Genomic DNA, 19,503 nt, shown 5'->3' with positions numbered 1-19,503 from the left:
AAGCATTAGTTTTGATGCATGCTTTATCTTAAGATGGAATGATTTTATTCCTTTTTAAAAATTACATGAGCCAGTTCATAAGGAGTGCAGTGCCTTCCATACTGACCCATCTTCAGTGATACTTGCATTATATTTGCAATCTTTGTAAGAAATGCAGTAACTGAAAAGGTTGCCAGCACCATGTTAAGACCTACAATGCTGTCTTTCCACTTGTAATATATTTGGAATACCATTCATAATCCCTGAAAGGCTCCAGTAGAGCTTGTGGGAGTGAAATCCAGCATCAATATCCAAGTTTAATTTTCATGAATTTTTCTTGAGAGGCACAAGTGATGCCATCTTGAAGTCCTGGTGTCCACAGAGGCAAGCCAGCACAAGGACTGCTGGAAAAGGAGCATCTGATTCTCATTTCTTAATGTTTTTGTCATTGTTGTTTTCTTTTCTTTTCTTTTCTTTTCTTTTTTTTTTTTTTTGAGACAGGATTTCTCTGTGTAATAGTCCTGGATGTTCTGGAATTCACTTTGTAGACCAGGCTGTCCTTGAACTCACAGAAAACTGCCTTTCTCTGTCTCCTAAGTGCTGGGATTAAAGGTGTGTGCCACTACTTCCTGGCTCATTTCTTAATGTTTATATAAAAACAAATAGTGTTTATGTTTTTAAAATGCCTGATACATAAAAGGAAATGAGATGATGAGTTCTAATTTTTAAAGCACTGGCCATCTGGCCTGCAGACAAGTCCTACTGCTCCTACTTTTGTATACCACAGGCTGCAGCCTCATCCCCATTTCTTCTCCTTAGTGCTATAGGATCACTTTTCTCTTCTCCACTTCTTAGCCTAAAGGTGGGCTTGACCCTGGCTTGGACTTGGTCCCTTTAGCCAGTACTGGAGGTGATTTGCAGAAGTTGCATCACTGAGGAAATTTGGAGAAAATAAATGAGCCCAGAAGATGGTGGATTATAAGCTTTCTTTAGAATAGCTCTGTAGTCGGAGCTTTCCGTCCTGCCAGGTTCTGCAGCCATTCAGTCTCAAATAAACACACAGAGGCTATATTAATTATAAATGGGCCAATGGCTCAGGCTTCTTATTGGCTAGCTCTCAATTATTAACCCATTTCTATTCATCTGTGTATCTCCACATGGTCTTGGTTTACCAGTGATGCCCAGGCCTCTTGCTTCCCTGGCAGCTACATGGCATCTCCTTGACTCCACCTCTTACATTTATTTATCCCTGTATGCATTTCCTGCCTGGCTAAATCCTGCCTGTCCATTCATTAGCTGAAATAGCTTTATTCATCAACCAATAAGAGAAACACATATTCACAACATACAGAAGGACGTCCCCCATCATAGCTCAGCCTATAACAAGAATTAATAAAAGAGATTACATGAAATTAGACAGTTTCTACACAGCCAAAGAAATAATTAGAGTGAATGGGATTAATATCCATAATATTAGAGTACTCAAATACCAAGAGAGCCAAGTAATCAATAAACAGGCAAATGAAGTAAATGGATAATTTTCAAAAGAAGTAAAACAGCCAGTACAGAACTGGAAGGAAAAAAGTATTCAACATTTTTAGCCATCGGGGAAATACAAATCAAAACTACATTGAGATTCTGTGTAAACACTAGCCAGATTGGTTGTCATTAGGAAAACAACAAATCCTGGCAAGAATGTGGAGGGAAAGAAATTCTTTTATACTGCTGGATGGAATGGGAATTAATATAGTCTAAATGAAAGGCAGTATGGAAATTCTCTGAAAAAGTCAGAATAGAACTGCTGTATGTATAAATCCAGTAATAACTTTCTTGATTTAGTATGGAAAATAATCAAGTCAATATTCAGTAGATATACCTACACTTCTGTATTTATTGTGACAGTATTTACAAAGGCCAAGATAGGGCTTCAATTGGCATGCTAGCTAGGGTCAGGACTCAGAACAAGATGGCTAGGGAGACTAGCTGTATTGTTGAGCTCTGGGTTTGATTGAAAGACCCTGCCTCAATAAAAATGGAAGAGCTGTTGAGAATTCCCAACATCAGACTTAGGGTCACGTAAACTTACACCCCCACATGCCCACACACGTATGCAAACATGCACATCTCCCTCAAGAAACATGGAAAGGGCAATTTTAAAAAGACAAGTTCCAGGATAGCTAAGGCTACACAGGGAAACCCTGTCTCAAACAAAAAGCCAAGTTATGGAGTTAATATATGTACCCTTCAACAAATGCATGGGAAATAAAATGTTTTCCATATAATCAGTGGAGTTTTACTCAGCCAAAAGAATGAAATTATAGTTTTGAAGAGAATACATGGAGGAACAGGGCATGATGGTGCATGTCTTTAAGCCCAGTACTCAGGAGGCAGAGAGGCAAATGAATCTCTGTGAGTTTGAGGCCAGCCTGGATTTTGCTGATAAGTAGATTGTTTCTTTCAATCAATTCCCTTGCTTTTTCTAGAGCATGTTATAGGGTGTTCATTCCCTAGTTTTGTTTTCTTTGCATTTATATATCTTGGAGGGATATTTCTCTCAAGTTTTGTTGTTGCCCCACCCCCTTGATATTTTTAATTTCCAAGATCTTTTACATGAGTTTGTCATTTTGAGACAGTATCATTGTGTAGCCTAGCTGGCCTCGAACTCTTAATGTAGACTGGGTTGTCTTAGAACTCACTTCTTCCTCACAAGTGCTAGAAAGGCATTCACCACCACTCCAGCCATTTGTATGTTCTTTCTTGTTCTGCTTTCATTTCAGGGTTTTGTTTTGTTTTTATTTTTTTCTTATCTCTGGATCAGTCCCAAAGTTGTGGTTTCCCAGCTATCAGTCTGGGGACCAAGAGCTCCCTGTTGTTCAGGTCAGCTGTTTCTGTGGGTTTCACCAGCCTGGTCTGAACCCCTTTGTTCATTACTCCTCCTCCTCTGCAACTGGATTCCAGTTCAGTTCAGTGATTAGATGTGGGTGTCTGCTTCTACTTCCACCAGCTGCTGAATGAAGGCTATCGGATGGCATATAAGTCATCAATCTCATTATCTGGGGAGGGCATTTAAGGTAGCCTCTCCTCTGTCGCTTAGATTGTTAGCAAGTTGTCATCTTTGTAGATCTCCAGACATTTCCCTAGTGCCTGATTTCTTTTAAGCCTAAAATGTCTCCCTCTATTATGGTATCTCTTATCTTGTTTTCTTCTATTCTTCCCCCAACTCAACCTTTTTGCTCCCTCATGTTCTCCTCACCCCTCCTCTTCTCACTTTTAAAAAATACTTTTTTTGTGGGGCATACCTGGTGGTGCACGCCTTTAATCCCTGCACTCGGGAGGCAGAGGCAGGTGATCTCTGTGAGTTCTAGGCCACCCTGGTCTCCAGAGCGAGTGCCAGGATAGGCTCCAAAGCTACACAGAGAAACCCTGTCTCCAAAAACAAAAACAAAATACTTTTTTTTAGACTTTGGATTATATGCAAATACTACAAAAGTCAACAAAGTAAAATCTGAAACACCAGAGTCCCAAATATGTGAAGAAAGGATACTCATTCTGTGTTCATAGATGAAAAATATTTTGTTTCTGTTCACAGGTTAAGAGCAGGATTATGTGATCGCTGTGCAGTAACTGAAGAACATATGCACAAAAAGCAGCAGGAGTTTGAAAATATCCGACAGCAGAATCTTAAGCTTATTACAGAGCTTAGTGAGTTTCCTTTCATTTTTTACCAAGTACTTAAAGTATTCTGTCCTGTTGTTAAAACGTACTAGGGAATTGCTTGTAATTATATTAATTACTTACATTTTTAGAACTTTGGTTTTTAACTTTAGATGTCTTCGTGTATAGATTTACTGTTTTAGTAGGAAATAGGCACAAAAGTTATATATGTAGTTTACATTGTCCTTTAAAGTACCACCAAGTTTCAAGACAAGAAGCATATTTCTGGGCAATTCCATATTGCTTTTATCTTGATTGCATACAGTTGGATGCATTGTAAAGTTCAATACTGCAATGTAGTATGTTCAGAGGTGTGTGCTGTTTTGATTTCCATGTATATTGTTGAGTATATTATTTTCAGTTTCTTTTTCCTACCCATTTATTGTACTGTTTTGTTAAATTCTTAGCTCTTGCTCTATTAAAGTCATTTTTTACTTTGGTCACCCCTAAAAAACTGAGTTGCCACATCCTTCTGGTTCTACATATTGGTCTGTTTGTCTCTACTCCTCCTTCATTAGTTCAGATACTGTCCCTTCTCCCCTCCCCTCCCCCTCCTCTCCCTTCCACTCTCTCCTTCCTTTCTTCTTTTCAAGACAGAGTCTTCCATTGTAGCCCAAGATGGCCTCCTTTCCTTGAGTTTATGACCCTCCTACCTCAGTTTCTTCGATATTGGAATTATAGATAATATTCTGACATTCCTGGCTCAAGGTACTCATTTCTTTTAATTATCATCAGGAGTCATCTTGTCCAATCTTTTTCATTTTGCCATATGCTACACTACATACCAACATTTTAGTCTTTCTATTATTTGTCTCTGAAAAATGCTAGTTGATAATCCTAGTTTTATTTGGTTTGATTTTCTGAGATAGGGTCTCATTCTGTAGCCCAGGCTGATCTTGACAAAGTCATGGCAATCCTCCTGCCTCAGTCTCTCAACTTCTGGAGTTAATGAATTTGAGCCCCAGTTTCCTGGTAATCCTAAAACATAATCCTGTCTTAGTTTCTGTTCTTATTACTGTGATAAAATAGTCTAACAAAAGAAACTTAAGGGTAAAGGGCTTATCTTGCCTCACAGTTCAGTCATAGTGACAAGAGCTGCAAGTAAGTAATCATATTGCACCTGCAGTTAGCGATGGAGCGCATTGAATGTATGCAAGCTAGTGCTCAGCTCTTTGTCCACTGCCTGGAGAAGGGTACCACTCACCTCACACAATCAGTATAATCCCTGATTATAATAGACATGACAGAGGCCCATCCCCAGGTCACAGTGATTTCCTAGTTTAGTACTGAAAGACTTTCATCACTGATGATACTCAGTCTTTCTTTCTGTATAGTAGTAATTCTCTATATCATTTATTCAGTTCATTTATCTTTCTGTCAATATATGTGGTTTATGCATGCATATGTGAATGCAGGTTCATGTCTCGTAAGTGTACATGTGCAGGACAGAGGTCAATCTTCTTTTGCTTTTCACTTTAGTTTTTGAGATAGGGTTTCCTACTGAACCTGGAATTCATGGTCTTCACTAGGCTGGCTGGCCAGCAAGCCCTGGGGAATCATCCTATCTTTGCCCTCCTCCCCTACACCCCTAGTACTAAGGTTGCAGACATGTACCACTATACCAGCTTTTTATGTAGATGCTGGGAACATGATCTCAGGTTCTCGTGTTTGTACAGCAAGCACTTTAACACTGAGCCACCTCTCCAGCCCCCATTTATTTATTCATTTTTCAAAATTAAAAATCAAAATTTACTGAATAAATTCTCCACAAATGTATATCTTGAAGAAATCCAGTGTTGGCCCATTGTATGAAAGAGCCAATCAATGTGTATGAAAGAGCCAGTCTGTTTCTAAATAAAAGAAACAGGATTGATAATGGGGAATGGTTAAAATGACATCTGGCATAGTATTTAAGACCTACTGCAAAGGTAAGAATTAAAAGGCTGTTGTCCCATGACTCCCACCTGTATATTGCTAGTATATATGAAAAAAATGTCATGCTACAGAATAACTTCACATGGATTGGGTGAGATTTTTGAGATTTTTGTCCCCTTTTATTGGAAAAGGATTTTTTTCTCACATAATATACCCTGATTACAGTTTCCACTCTCTCAGCTTCTCCCAGGTTCCTTCCCACTCCCCTTCAACCCTGACCCATCCCCATTTCTGTCTGTCATTAGAAAACAGACTTCTGTGAGATAATAAAATGTAATAACATGAAACATAAACTAACAAAACAAACAGAAGGAAAAGAGCCCAAGAGAAGGCATAAGAAACAGACCCATTTATCCACATACACTCTGGAATCCCATAAAAACACTAAACTGCCTCCAAAGCCACAGAGAAACCCTGTCTTGAAAAAAAACAAAACAAAACCAAAAATAGCACTAAACTGGAAGCCATAGTATATATGCAAAGGATCTATTTGTAGGGTAAAATATAAAAAATAAATTTTTTAAAAAATTAAGGAAAAAAAAAAAAAGGAAGAGCCCTAACATGACATTATGAGACAAGGAACCTCCAACGATGCCATTGAGTTAATTTTCTGTTGGCCATCTACTTCTGGGCATGCAGCCTACCCTTAAAGCTTCTTTCCCCTTGGAGGAAACTAAATTCGTATTTGCAAGTGGTTATCCATTGGAATTGTTTCTGGGTGAGATTGGGGCTTGTGTCTATTTCTTTCAGCTCCAATACTCTATCTATCTCATGCAGACCCATGTAGGCCTGTGCATGCTGCCTTAGTCTCTGAGTTCATATGTGCATAAATGATGTTGACTTAGAGAACCGTGTTTACTTGTTGTCCTTCACCCTCTCCCCTCTTCTACAGGGTTCTTTGCTCCCTTAAGGGAGGGATTTAATGGAGACATCCCATTTAGGGCCAAGTGTTCCAACTTCTCTCGATCTGCATAATATCTGGCTATGGGTCTCTGTATTTGTTCCCATCTGTTGTAAGAGGAAGCTTCTCTGTTAATGGCTGAGCAAGACACTGATCTGAGTAAAGCAATATGTCATTAGGGGTCATTTTATTGCTATGGTTTGTTTTTGAGTTTTAGAACAGTAGTATCTGGTTTTACCTTAGGTCTCTTTGCTCTCTAATCTTAGGTTCTTGGTGAGTCACCCAGGCAGTGTTGGGTATGGGTTCCATCTCATGGAGTAGGCCTTAAGTCAGATAGATCAGTTATTGGTTAGTTACTCCCACAAGCTTGTCCTACCATTACACTTGTGTATCTTGCAGACAGGGCAGCATTGTAGATGAAAAGATTTGTGGCTTTGGTAGTGTGCAGAATACCCTCCTGTACCAAAGATGCTAGCACGTAGGGGTGAAAGCTTTGTGTAGGCAGCAGCTCTACTTCTACATGTTCAGTGAGTTGCAGAGGTGTTACCTGCAGCAATAAGACCTTGCTGTCAGTTTGTGGAGAGCAATCTTCACAGTCTTGGCAAAAGCCAGGATTGCTTTAGGGTTCCCATTGGCCAACAACTCAATGTAACTCCACTCTGGTCCATGTGGGCCTGTGTCTCCTCCATTATTTGTCGATTCCATTTAGATTACTGTCAATACATGTATATATTTTAGGAGGCTTCTACTGTTTCCAAACTACCCTTCAAAGGACCCTTTATTTTAGCTGTTTCTCTCTGCATTCTCTCCCCTCTCCACTTGATCCTCCTGTTTCAACTCTAACCCCCAAACCATCCATAACTACTTATTCTATTTCCCAGGGAGATCTGTCTGTCCCCCATAGTCCCTTTCTCTATACCTAACCTCTGTGATTCTATGGATTGTATCATTAACTTAATGGCTAATCTCCACATACAAGCAAATACATACCATATCTGTCTTTCTGGGTCTGGGATACCTCACTCGGGATGATGTTTGTTTGTTTGTTTGTTTGTTTCATCCATTTACTTGTGAATTTCATGATTTCATTTTTGTTGTTGGTTTTCTTTGGTTTTGTTTTTTAACAGATGAGTAATACAACATTGTGTAAATGTAATACATTTTCCCAATTTACTTTTTAGGTTACTGCCCATATCTTTTTTTCTTTTTAAGTTCCAGATTCTCCTTAGAAGGTCATTTCCTCATTGTAAGAAAACACATTTGGATTTTAAGTTAAGCTGCTACCATCCTAATAAATTTCTAGAATATGATCAGCCTTTATTGGTGGATGCTATTTTGTTGTAATATTTCTTAGATCTAGTCCTCCTAGTTTAGTAATGCTTACTTAGCCCATAGTAACTTACAAATCACTGATAGGAACCTCCAATGGACATTACATTTTATAGTTATTATTTTTATGCTTTATGAATTAAGTAGGGTCAGGAAGATTTAGTAAAGATACATTCATTCCAATAGGTATAACTTATAGTGGGATATATTTAAATTATTCGTGAAAAGGTATGATAAAGAAAGATTGATTCTTACAAATGTGCTTATAAGTGTTTTATTAATATTAAGGTTTATAATTTTTAATGCTGGCTATCAAACCCAGACCTTGGGAGCACTAGGAAACATTTTTGTAATTAAATTTATTTCAGGGTAACTTGAAATATTTCAAAACATAATAATTGAAAATAGTACTAAATAACCCAGATGGAATTCTTTCTCATCCTCAGTGTGAATAATTATACTGTACTCTTTAACATTCTTTTGCCCACAAGCATTATATAAAACTATCAGTTAATCAGTTATATACAATTGGCACAATATGAAATGCAGAAGCAAGCTAGTTTTGCACATTAGTACTAACCTTGTATAGCATTATGATTTAGGATTAGAAATCTTCATTTCTGCCCAGTGTCATGCCTCACATCCTAGTAATCCCTTTTAAGGGGTTGAGACATGAGGAGTTTTGTGATTTTTTTTTTTTTTTCTTTTGTTTTCCTTTGAGGCTATACACTGAGTTCCAAAACAGCCTGGGCTATAGAGTGAAACCTTGTCTCAAAAAAAAAAAAGGAAAAGGAAAAGGAATAAAATCCTAACTTCTTTATAAATGTTGACATTTCAAGAACCTGACATGAATATCAATATGCTTTCTCTTTCATGTTGTTTTTAAGTGAATGAAAAGAATACTCTCCAGGAAGAAAACAAAAAGCTTTCTGAGCAACTGCAGCAGAAAATTGAGTAAGTATTCTCTGAACAGCAGCAAGAATACTCTCATCCCTTTCTTGCTTTTATTATACTTAGTTGTACAAACTGAAAGTATAGTCACAAGTTATATTTTTTTAAATTATGAAATGCTCTACCATGAGAAATACAAAGAGAATCACTGCATTTTGTTTATGTTTTAGGAGAATATCTATCAACACCTTAAAACATTTAAAGCTTCAAATAGCTAGGCAGTAACTTGCTCTTCCCAACTTGTTCTCCTTTTGGTTAGCAGTTTTTTTGTTTTTTTTTTTTTAATAGCAAGTATAATCTTACAAAAGCAACAATTATTTGGTCTGACTGCCAATACACCGTAGTGTCATGCTATGTCTACCTGAATTCCCCCAAATTTTAGAAAATAATGACTAAATTCTTCTAAATTGCTTGAGTTGGATTTGACATTACAGATTCCCTATGTGGCAAGATAATTATTAAGTAAAACTGCAGTAAGAAATTATTCAGTAGAAAAGAAGAGCCATCTGTATAATTCACAGAAAGCAAGTAGTTAAATGTTGGATCTTGAGGTCATAGCTCTCTGATCAAAGGCATCTACACAGAATTTCAGAAGATTCATTTTATTTTCTCTGAAAGTGAATGTGTTGTATTATGTCTTCAACCATTGTTTGAATGGTTTTGGTGCAAGTTCACTTTTTTGCCAAGTGTGATATTTTAGCCATGAAATTTTTGAAGTATTTAGAATTATACTGTTGATCCCAGCTTCACCTTCTAGGACCATCTGAAACATTACTCTTATTGTTTTACCTGACTTCACTTTTGATGCTTCAAAACAACTGTCTGGCTCACCTTATTCTTTCATTTGTTAACTGCCCTTCATGAGGACTCTTCAAAGTGCCATTTAAGTTTTTTGCTCAGAGATCCCGGTAGGATCTAAACACAGAGCAAGGCTGCCAAACTCCTCATCTTTGTTTCTTTTTACTTAGGTATGTTTGGCCAGTATTAAGTAAAAACAAACATACATATTAGTTTATCTTTTCCCTGCCCTCTGCTTGCAAATTTGTTATTTTAAATATAAATGCAGGACTTCAGAGACATGACTTAACAGTTCATTGAAGTAACCTTTTATCATCTATTGTATACACACATCTTTCTTTTGTTCCTTTTTTGGGTGGCGGGGGTGTTTTCCAGACATGTTTTCTCTGTGAAACAAGAGTCCTGACTGTCCTGGAACTCTTTTTTTAAATCTTTGTTAATGTTTTGGTCATCTTATTCATTTCCCTGCCTCCCTTCCCCCCCCTCCGTGTTTGTGTTGATATGATATCTTGTGTGTCAGAACAGCTGTGTGTCTGTAGTTGTTTGTGTGTAGATGTCAGAATACCACCTCAGGTATTTATTTGTCCCTGTCTTTGAAGCAGGATCTTTTAGTCACTGCTACTTAGACCAGACTAGCTTGCTTGTGAGTTTTTAGGGATTTATCTGTCTTTGCCTCCGATATTATATTAGGAGCATGGGGTTACAAACACATGTACTGTGTTTAGATTCATGTGGATTCTAGGGGCCCAAACTCAGGTCCTCATATTTGTATTATAAACCGTTTACTCCTTGAGCTATCTCCCTAGCTCCTTAGGCTACTTTCTGAAGTAGCACTTTTAGGGAAGTAGGTTGTATCTCTCCTCTTTACAAATCTCCCATGAAAAGAGAAGAGGAAAGTACAGAAGCATACTTGTTTAACCAATAAGGAAAGTAGAGCTCAGGAATATTAAATAACTTATTTAATGCGACTAGAGGTAGTTTACTCACTCTTGACTTAAAACCCCTTCTCTGTAGTCTTGCTTTGAAACAGCCACAGGTTACCTGTACATAGTGTCACCCTGTAGATGACTAAGCCCAAATTCTCTCTCTTGTGACACATTTATTCCCGTTTTTAAAATTTTTAAATGACATTGTGTGTGTGTGGTTTGAATGAGAATGGTTCCCAAGTTGATGGAGCTGTTGGAAAAGATTGACCTTGTTGGAGGAGGTGTGTCACTGAGGGCAGGTGAATCTCACTCTCTCTGCCTTATGGTTGTGTCTCAAAATGTGAGCTCTCAGCTTCTGCTTTATTCCTGCCTGCTGCCATGCTTTCCACTACAATGGTCATAGACTCTAACTCTGAAGTGGTAAGCCCCAAATAAACTCCCTTGGTCATAGTGTTTTATCACAATAGAAAGGAAACTTTGTGTGTGCGAACGTGTATATAGTAATCATAGGGTAACTCTGGGGAGTCAGTTCTTTCCTTCTATTATGTGGATCCTAGGATCAAACTCAGCTTGTCAGGTTTAATGACAGTACCCTTAGTGGCTAAGCCATCTTAGTGGCCCACTAGCATTTACTCATGTGCTGTTGCATTTTCCTAGGTTTGCTTTGTAACTCTAGGTTGGGGTGGCTCCCATGTGCTGCTGTTTCCACTAATGTATGCTGGGTTTGTTTTTATTCTCTTTAACTTTATGCCTTTCACAGGTTTAAGTAACTTCTATCAATGCCATGTATCAAGGCCATTGATAAAATACTGAACAAAGTATGCCTGAGAGTGAAGCCCTGAAGCATGTTACCACTGATAATAACTTGTGACAGGAGTCTATGTTCGTACCATGTTTGTGTGTCTTTTCTAGTTTATTGTTTACAGTGAAAGTTTATTAAGAGGGTCATTTTCAGATTTCCTGATAGCTAGATACTCAAGCATTCCTTAAGAACATTGTTCTAATAACTCTACTTTTAAAAATCAGCCTTTAAATTATTTATATTATAAGTTACTTATATGATAAACTTATTGATTCTAAGGGATTAAGGTATCAGATTATTTGTACTTTAAGGATTGAAGGATTACTTGTACTTTTAGGATTTGTACTTTGAAAGTGAGAATTTTTCAGTAACAGCTTAATAGCTGTAACATTGCTTTAGTGAGTTTAAATTGAGTTTTAACTGGAGATACAAATTCTTCAACATAGTGAAGGAAAAGCTAAATTTTAAAAACTTTTAAACTGAGTTCCTCATGAAGAGAAACCCTGGCTCCTCATAGATTATTGAGAAAGAATAGCTAAAACAGTTTTGATGGAAGTTTTAAGAGGTAGATTACAAATAAAACAACAGCAAATACTCTGACATCGGAATGAAAAGCTAAAGGAAGTGGCAAGTACATAATTAAATGAGATTAAGTCAGGAACTCTATTTTTCTCGGAAAATCAGGATGGAACATAATGTCTTAAATAATTAAATTAGATAAAATGAAAATTGTACTTCCTCTGGTGCCTGCCTTTTCTGACCAAAGAGGGTAAGAATTTATACTTGTTTACTTAGCCAGGCACTGCTAGACAGTTTCTTCTAGTCCCATCCATTTGCCTGCGAATTTCAAGATTCCATTGTTTTTTTCCACCGAGTAGTACTCTATTGTGTAAATGTACCACATTTTCTCCATCGATTCTTCAGTTGAGGGGCGTCTAGGTTGGTTCCAGTTTCTGGCTATTACAAATAATGCTGCTATGAACATAGTCGAATAGATGTTCCTTGTTGTTGTATGGATGTGCTTCTTTTGGGTATATTCCTAAGAGTGGAATTGCTGAATCTTTTTTTTTTTTTTTTTTTAAGCATAGTAGTAACAAATGATATGGTATTTATTTGTCCAAATTACTTTTCTTTTTTTTTCCTTTCCAATTTTTATTTAAGTTAGAAACAAGATTATTTTACATGTCAATCCCAGTTCCCTCTGCCTCCCTCCCCTGCCTCTTCTCCCCCCCACCCCCCAACTAACACCCCACCTATCCCGTACTCTTTCTGTTCTCCAGGGAGTGTGAGGCCTTCCATAGGGGGTCTTCAGAATCTCTCATATCCTTTGGGATAGGGCCTAGGCCCACCCTCTTGTGTCTAGGCTCAGGGAGTATCCCCTCTATGTAGAATGGGCTCCCAAAGTCCACACCTATGCTAGGGATAAGTACTGATCTACTACAAAAGGCCCCATAGATTTCAGAGGTCTCCTCACTGACACCACATTCATGGGGTCTGGATCAGTCCCATGCTGGTTTCCCAGCTATCAGTCTGGAAACCAAGAATTCCCCCTTGTTCAGGTCAGCTGTTTCTGTGGGTTTCACCAGCCTGGTCTTGACCCCTTTGCTCATCACTCCTCCTCTGCAATTGGATTCCAGTTCAGTTCAGTGTTAAGCTGTGGGTATCTGCTTCTACTTCCATCTGCTGCTGGATGAAGGCTCTAGGATTGCTGGATCTTGTGGTAGGCTGATTACCATTTTCCTGAGGAACCGCCATACTGATTTCCTACCAGCAGTGGAGGAGTGTTCCCCTTTCTCCACATCCTCTCCAGCATAAACTGTCATTGGTGTTTTTTATTTTAGCTATTCTGACAGGAGTAAGATAGTATCTCAGAATTGTTTTGATTTGCATTTCTCTGATGGCTAAGGATGTTGAACACTTTCTTACATGTCTTTCAGCCTTTTTAGATTCCTTTATTGAGAATTCTCTGTTTAGTTCTGTACCACACTTTTTGATTGGATTATTTGGTATTTTGGTGACTAGCTTCTTGAGTTCTTTGTATATTTTGGAGATCAGCCCTCTGTCAGATTTGGGATTGGTGAATATCTTTTCCCATTCTGTGGACTGCCGTTTTGTCTTGTTGACTGTGCCCTTTGCTTTACAGAAGCTTCTCAGTTTCAGGAGGTCCCATTTATTAACTGTCGATCTCAGTGTCTGTGCTACTGGTGTTATGTTCAGGAAGCGGTCTCTGTACCAATTCGTTCCAGGGTACCACCTACTTTCTCTTCTAAGAGGTTCGGTGTGGCTGGATTTATATTGAGTCTTTAATCCATTTGGACTTAAGAAAAGAATGCTATTAAGTTATTAAAGATTACATGTTAGATATATTGCACAAAATGGTGACTAAAACAGTAACATAGTATATAGTTAAAGTTTGGTACAAATGTAGGTTTCAATGTTTTTCTTTATAAAATGGGTTTATAAAGTGAATTTACTAGTTAGCTTGATTTAACTATTCCACAGGGTCAACATATCAAAACATGATATACACATATATATGTGCCTGTGTGTACATACACACAATCATTTTTATGAATTAGAAAAAATTTAATTAGCTTTAAGGTTGTCCTTTATCATATGTTATGGAATTATAGATAACAAATAACATGGATTTTATTCAGGAAATTAAATTATAAATATTTGTTAGGAAACATTTGTCTTTGTCCTAGATTTATTTTTATTTTGTTTTAAAAAATTTATTATTTGCCTGTGTGTGTACGTGTGTGTATGTGTGTGTGTGTGTGTATGCGCGTGCGTGTGTGCGTGTGCACGCGCACACGCGCGTGCGCACATACCATGGTACACCTGTGGAGGTCAGAGGACAGCTTTGTGCTGTCATTTCTCATCTTCCATCTTAACATGTGTTCTGGGGATCACACTCAGGTTGGCAGTTCTTGAAACCAGCACCTTTACCTACCGAATCATCTTGCCAGCCTTCTGTCGGTCTCTGCTAATCATAGTTTATAAAATTCATTAAGTAGTTCTTTGAAGTCATGTGACAGATTAGTTTTCAAATAATATAACTAGTTTGGTCTTCAAAAATTAAATGGCTGACAGAATAGTACTATTGATTATCTAATAAGATCAGCAATAGTTTGGCATAGGTCATTAAGTAATACAATTCAATACAAACTCAAATTTTCCAGGTGTCATTGGTCCTGAATGGAGTTAGGCAAGTACAGTTGCAGAGATCAGCACAAATTTATTTTTTCAGTGAAACCTGAAACTGTCTCAGTCATTCACTCAACAAACTTGCTCTTTTAGACTCTTGTGATTCATCAGTAAAGCAAAGGTCCTTGCTCTTTTAAATGTTGCTTTATAATAGATAATCAGTAAACATCATAAGTTACATACTTCGTTAGACAGTATTTTTACAATAGATACAGTAAATAGAGCAGAGGAACTAGAAGGAGACTAAGTTACAGTAAAGAGTTGCAACTTACCATTAAAATTTTAGCAAAGGCAAAGCACAGTGAAGTGTGCCTATAATGCCAGCACTCAGGAGACTGAGGCAGGAGGATAGCAAATTTGAGACCAGCTTGAGTCCTACCTCATAAAAATGTGGTAATGATGAGTGAAATTTCTGTGAAGGCATAAAGGACATGAGTATCCACGTGGGCAAGGGAACTCCAAACAGATGGAATAGTTAGAGCAGTGAGCCTAAGACAGGAGTATGCTTAGCATATTTGCGGGAGTTCAGGCTTGTTGTATTCTCAGTGAACTGGAAAGATGTGCAGGATTTTGATCAGATTTAATTGATTAACTTCAGTTTTAATGGGACTGTTGTGACTGCTGTGTTGAGAGAAGGGGATAAGCAGAGCTTGATAGGAGCAGGGATAGATACCTACTGTGGGTGGTCTTTAGACTTCTGATCTATACTAAGAATAACTTACCACAGGGCTTACCATATGAGCCTCCAGAGTCTATGCTAAATTTAAATCCTAGCTCGTTTACTATGGAAGTAAGTGACTTCCATTTCTTTATTTCCTGTTGTAAAATAAGAGTAATAAAATTTCACACAGTTATAATAGTAATTAAAGTCATACATAAAGCACTTTGGATACTTCCTGGAAATGTAAACATACAACAAAAGTTGGTAGTTAGCATGTCATCGTTCTTATCCTGGGCATCATTTAACATAGTCATTTAACATAGTCGTTTCCTTTCCATACATAAGTATCATAGTTCAGACCACAGTTCTTGCCTGCTCTTTTACAGCTATTGTCTAATTTACTTCTCTCCTTTATTCCTATTCCAATCACTTTTGCATGCTCTAGTTAAATTATCACATTCCTTTTATGCTCTGAAACCTTAATTCTTTTTCTCTTCAATTGTGGACATATTCAGGGAGTCCTATAATTCCAGTTTACCGTTAATGCAACATAAATATACACTCTTGTGTACCTTTCCTCAAGCCGTGTGTATTCTTTGCAATTCAAAATACCTTTAATTTTACCTCAGATGCTACAGTCTGTACTTTCTACTTCAATTCCAAATGTTTCAAATAGTTTAGGTTAAGAATTCTACTAATATTGCCTACTTTGTACTGACTTATTTGCATACTCTTCCAGTCTCTGAGTTTGGATCATTAGATGTAAGGATGGCACCTCTTATATCTTTGTATTTCTGTTCTATAGTTACACATATGTTTTAATAAGTATTTACAGAATCCATTCTCTTTCAATTTGCCGTTTTGCTCTAGAAATGATCAACAGGATCAAGTAGCTGAGCTGGAATGTGAGGAAAACATTATTCCAGATTCACCGATAACATCGTTTTCATTTTCTGGCATGAACCGGCTACGAAGAAAGGAGAATCTCCATGTCCGATACGTAGAACAATCACATACTAAATTAGAGCACTCTGTATGTACAAATGGTAAGGCTCAGTGATATGTTTTAGTTAGCTGGTTTTGTAAAGTTTTCACTTACTGTTTTTATGTAACCTGGTTTGGTGGAAGGAAAATGGACGTTGTTCAGATAATCAAGAATATCATTGTGAATTTAACTTCTATTAGTAAAATAACTAATATATTTTTCTGCTGGCATTATATACAGATGTGAGCAAATAGTTCATCTGAATATGTATGAATGATTGTGTGTGTGTTGATGTTTGTGTCTGGGTATATATGTATGTGCCTGGAGCCCACAGAGGTCAGAATAGAGTGTTGGATCCCCTGGAACTAGAATTACAGGAGGTTGTGTGCTGCTTGCCATGTGGGTGCAGGAACCAAACCCAGAAATTGCAAAAACAGCAAATGCTCTTAACTGTTGATCCATCTCTCCAGCCCTCTGCATGGATTTTTTTTTTTTTATGTACATACTTTATTGAACCTATTTCTTTATTTTTGAGACCGAGTATCTCTATACCCTTTACTGTCCTGGAAGGATTAATGTACCCCTTTTGTTTGTTTGGTTTTGGTTTTGGTTTTGGTTTTGGTTTTGGTTTTTGAAACAGGATTTCTCTGTGTAGCCCTGGGTGTCCTAGAACTTGCTCTGTAGACCAGGCTGGCCTCCAACTCAGATCCACCTACCTCTGCCTCCCAAGTGCTGGGATTAAAGGTGTGCTGCACAATGCCTGGCGTGTGGAAACTATTTCTAATTCCATCCGGTTTACTATTTCAGCTAAATACTTCAAAACTAGTTTTTCAAATGGTCTTACACTTGTAGCTTATGTAACATGATACTGTGATTGTTTTTTTATTGCCCATTTAAAGTTAAGGGCAAAGACTAATTCTTAGCCCAAAATATTCAAAATGTTTGGGAAAAGAAGGTTTGCAAAGTTATAAAAATATTTATATCAAGTGAATACATTGTTGATAGTTATGCTTTTAAAAAGTAGATCTGTGTGGCTGGAGACATGGCTTAGCTGTTAGGAGAAATAGCTGCTCTTTCAGAGGACCCAGATTCAATTCCCAACAAGCACATAGTATAACACAACCATCTTTAACTCCAGTTCCATGAGACCTGATGCCCTTTCCTGGTCTCCATAGACATTAAACACATATGTAATACACAGATATATGTGCAGACAAAACACCCATATACATAAAGTAAAAACTAGTAAATCTAGAATCCTAGAGAGATGGCTTCGTGGTTAGGAGTACTTGTCTCCAGCACCTACCTAGTAGCTTACATCCATCCATAACTCTATTTCTGAGGATCTGATTCTGACATCTGTGGGCAGTGGTATAAACAGGTATATACATGCAAGACACACACACACACACACACACACACACACACACACACACACATTATACATATGTAAAATAAATTTAAAATTTAATTAGACCTTTATTTTTTGAAAGTATAAATTGGTCTTATTACACTTACAGTGAGAATAAAAATGTAATAATCTTATCAAGAGACAAAGGGGAAATTAGAGTAGAATTTAGTGGGGAGGATGATGAGAGGACAGGATGAAGGAGGAATGTGGGAAAGGACAACAGTAAAGGCCTGTTGATAAACTATATGGAAACCTACTACTGTAGCAGTTCCCTAAAGTATATACGTATGTGTAAGGAATTTAAATGGAGTCACAATAGAACGGGGGAGACAATGCCCCAACTAGTCATCTTAAGCCACCAAGTAAAACTGCCAGTGCCAGGAATGGGTTACATCTGGTCTAATTGTTGGCCATAATGACTTCATAGACCACCACCTCACAAAATCACAAGCTATTCCAAGACTATTGGTTATTCTCCATAACCCTGATGGTAAGACCCTATTGCTAAAGACACCACTTATGTCATTGAACATGGAGAAATTGAGATGGTGCCCAACTAGAAGTTTCACCCTCTTGACTAGCATTCATGGTTCTGGATGGTTTTATGAACTAAAAGAGGAGAAAAGTAATCAGTTTTACCCAGCTCTACAAAGCCTGTAACCCACAACAGACACCTGCCTATGAAATATACTGGTACAATAGTGGCGTAAATGTCATTGGAGCAATCAGCCATGAGATCGAACACCTAGCTGAGAAGCTTTTTGCAGTAGATGGTAATTGACAAAGAGATGTACAACTGAAAACATGCAGAGAGTAAAAGACTTTGAAGAACTCAGCCCTAAGTGGAGGCTCAGGGACATGTGCAGAGGAGGAGGGGGACAGATTGTTAAGAATCAGAGGTGGTGGATGCTAGGAGACAGCTTCTTCCAGACACAACAGGACTGACACCATGAGTTCACAGAGACTGTGACAGCACACCCAGGACCTTCAGAGGTTTAAACCAGACAAAATTCCAGCACTGAAAATGGGAAGTAGACACAGAGAGTTCTAACCCCAGTAAGAAGCTATTTGCAGCTGATAACCTGCTGGGAGAGGAAAAACCAGTTTTCTTGAATGGAGTATCACTAGGTTTACCAACCACACTCCAGGCAGGCCTCATGCCCAGGAGTAGTTAGTTAACCAACACAAAACGGGCTCTCTTTCTGCGTGTGTGTGGAGGCGGGAGGTTAGTTTGTCTGATTTGATTGGGGTATTAAAACTGTTTTGTTCTCAAGAGCAAGAACATGAAGTTGAATTGGTAGAGAGGATTTAGGCAGAGAAAGTATATGATCAAAATATATTGTATGAAAAGTTTTAATAAAATTTAAATTCTTAAAAAATTAGTTATATCTTTTTTTGAAAAATGTTGAGACTTGGAATTGGAAGTTTTCTCTGTTTTGTGAGTTTTTATCACCCTCTAGTGGAAAACAAAAGAAATGTGGGTTTTTTTGGTTTTTGGTTTTTTTGTTTGTTTGTTTGGTTGGTTGGTTTTGGTTTTTCGAGACAGGGTTTCTCTGTGTAGCTTTGGAGCCTATCCTGGCACTCACTCTGGAGACCAGGCTGGCCTCGAACTCACAGAGATCCGCCTGCCTCTGCCTCCCAGGTGCTGGGATTAAAGGCGTGCGCCACCAACGCCCGGCCAAAAAAAATGTTCTTAAATCCTTCATCTAATTGGAGTTAATTTCAATATAAGACCCTATATCTTAAATGAACATTTATTGGTCTTTAAGTTAGGGCAGGATATGAATCATGATAGACAACTATCTGTATAATTTAGATCATGATTAAATATATCCATATGAATGTATAGAAAACAACTGCAGTGATTTTTAGGTAGTCATTTGTATCATAAAGTCTTGCTT

At 37.8% G+C, this 19,503-nt stretch overlaps 1 protein-coding gene across 2 annotated transcripts in view; it reads left to right on the top strand.

Annotated features, from left to right (window-relative positions):
• The window catches only part of Rbbp8 (RB binding protein 8, endonuclease), a 69,898-nt gene that overhangs the window by 20,765 nt on the left and 29,630 nt on the right, over window positions 1–19,503 (top strand). For both annotated transcript variants that reach the window (XM_027404328.2, XM_035440285.1), the window contains 3 exons: window positions 3,569–3,681; window positions 8,746–8,812; window positions 16,077–16,252. In XM_027404328.2, the coding sequence (XP_027260129.1) occupies window positions 3,569–3,681; window positions 8,746–8,812; window positions 16,077–16,252 (356 nt within the window). The remainder of the gene's footprint in view (window positions 1–3,568; window positions 3,682–8,745; window positions 8,813–16,076; window positions 16,253–19,503) is intronic.

This window comes from Cricetulus griseus, chromosome 2, assembly GCF_003668045.3.
Source record: "Cricetulus griseus strain 17A/GY chromosome 2, alternate assembly CriGri-PICRH-1.0, whole genome shotgun sequence".
Taxonomy (NCBI): Eukaryota; Metazoa; Chordata; class Mammalia; order Rodentia; family Cricetidae; genus Cricetulus; species Cricetulus griseus.
Note: the sequence above shows the minus strand (reverse complement) of the source record. Positions and strands in the feature narration are given on the sequence as shown.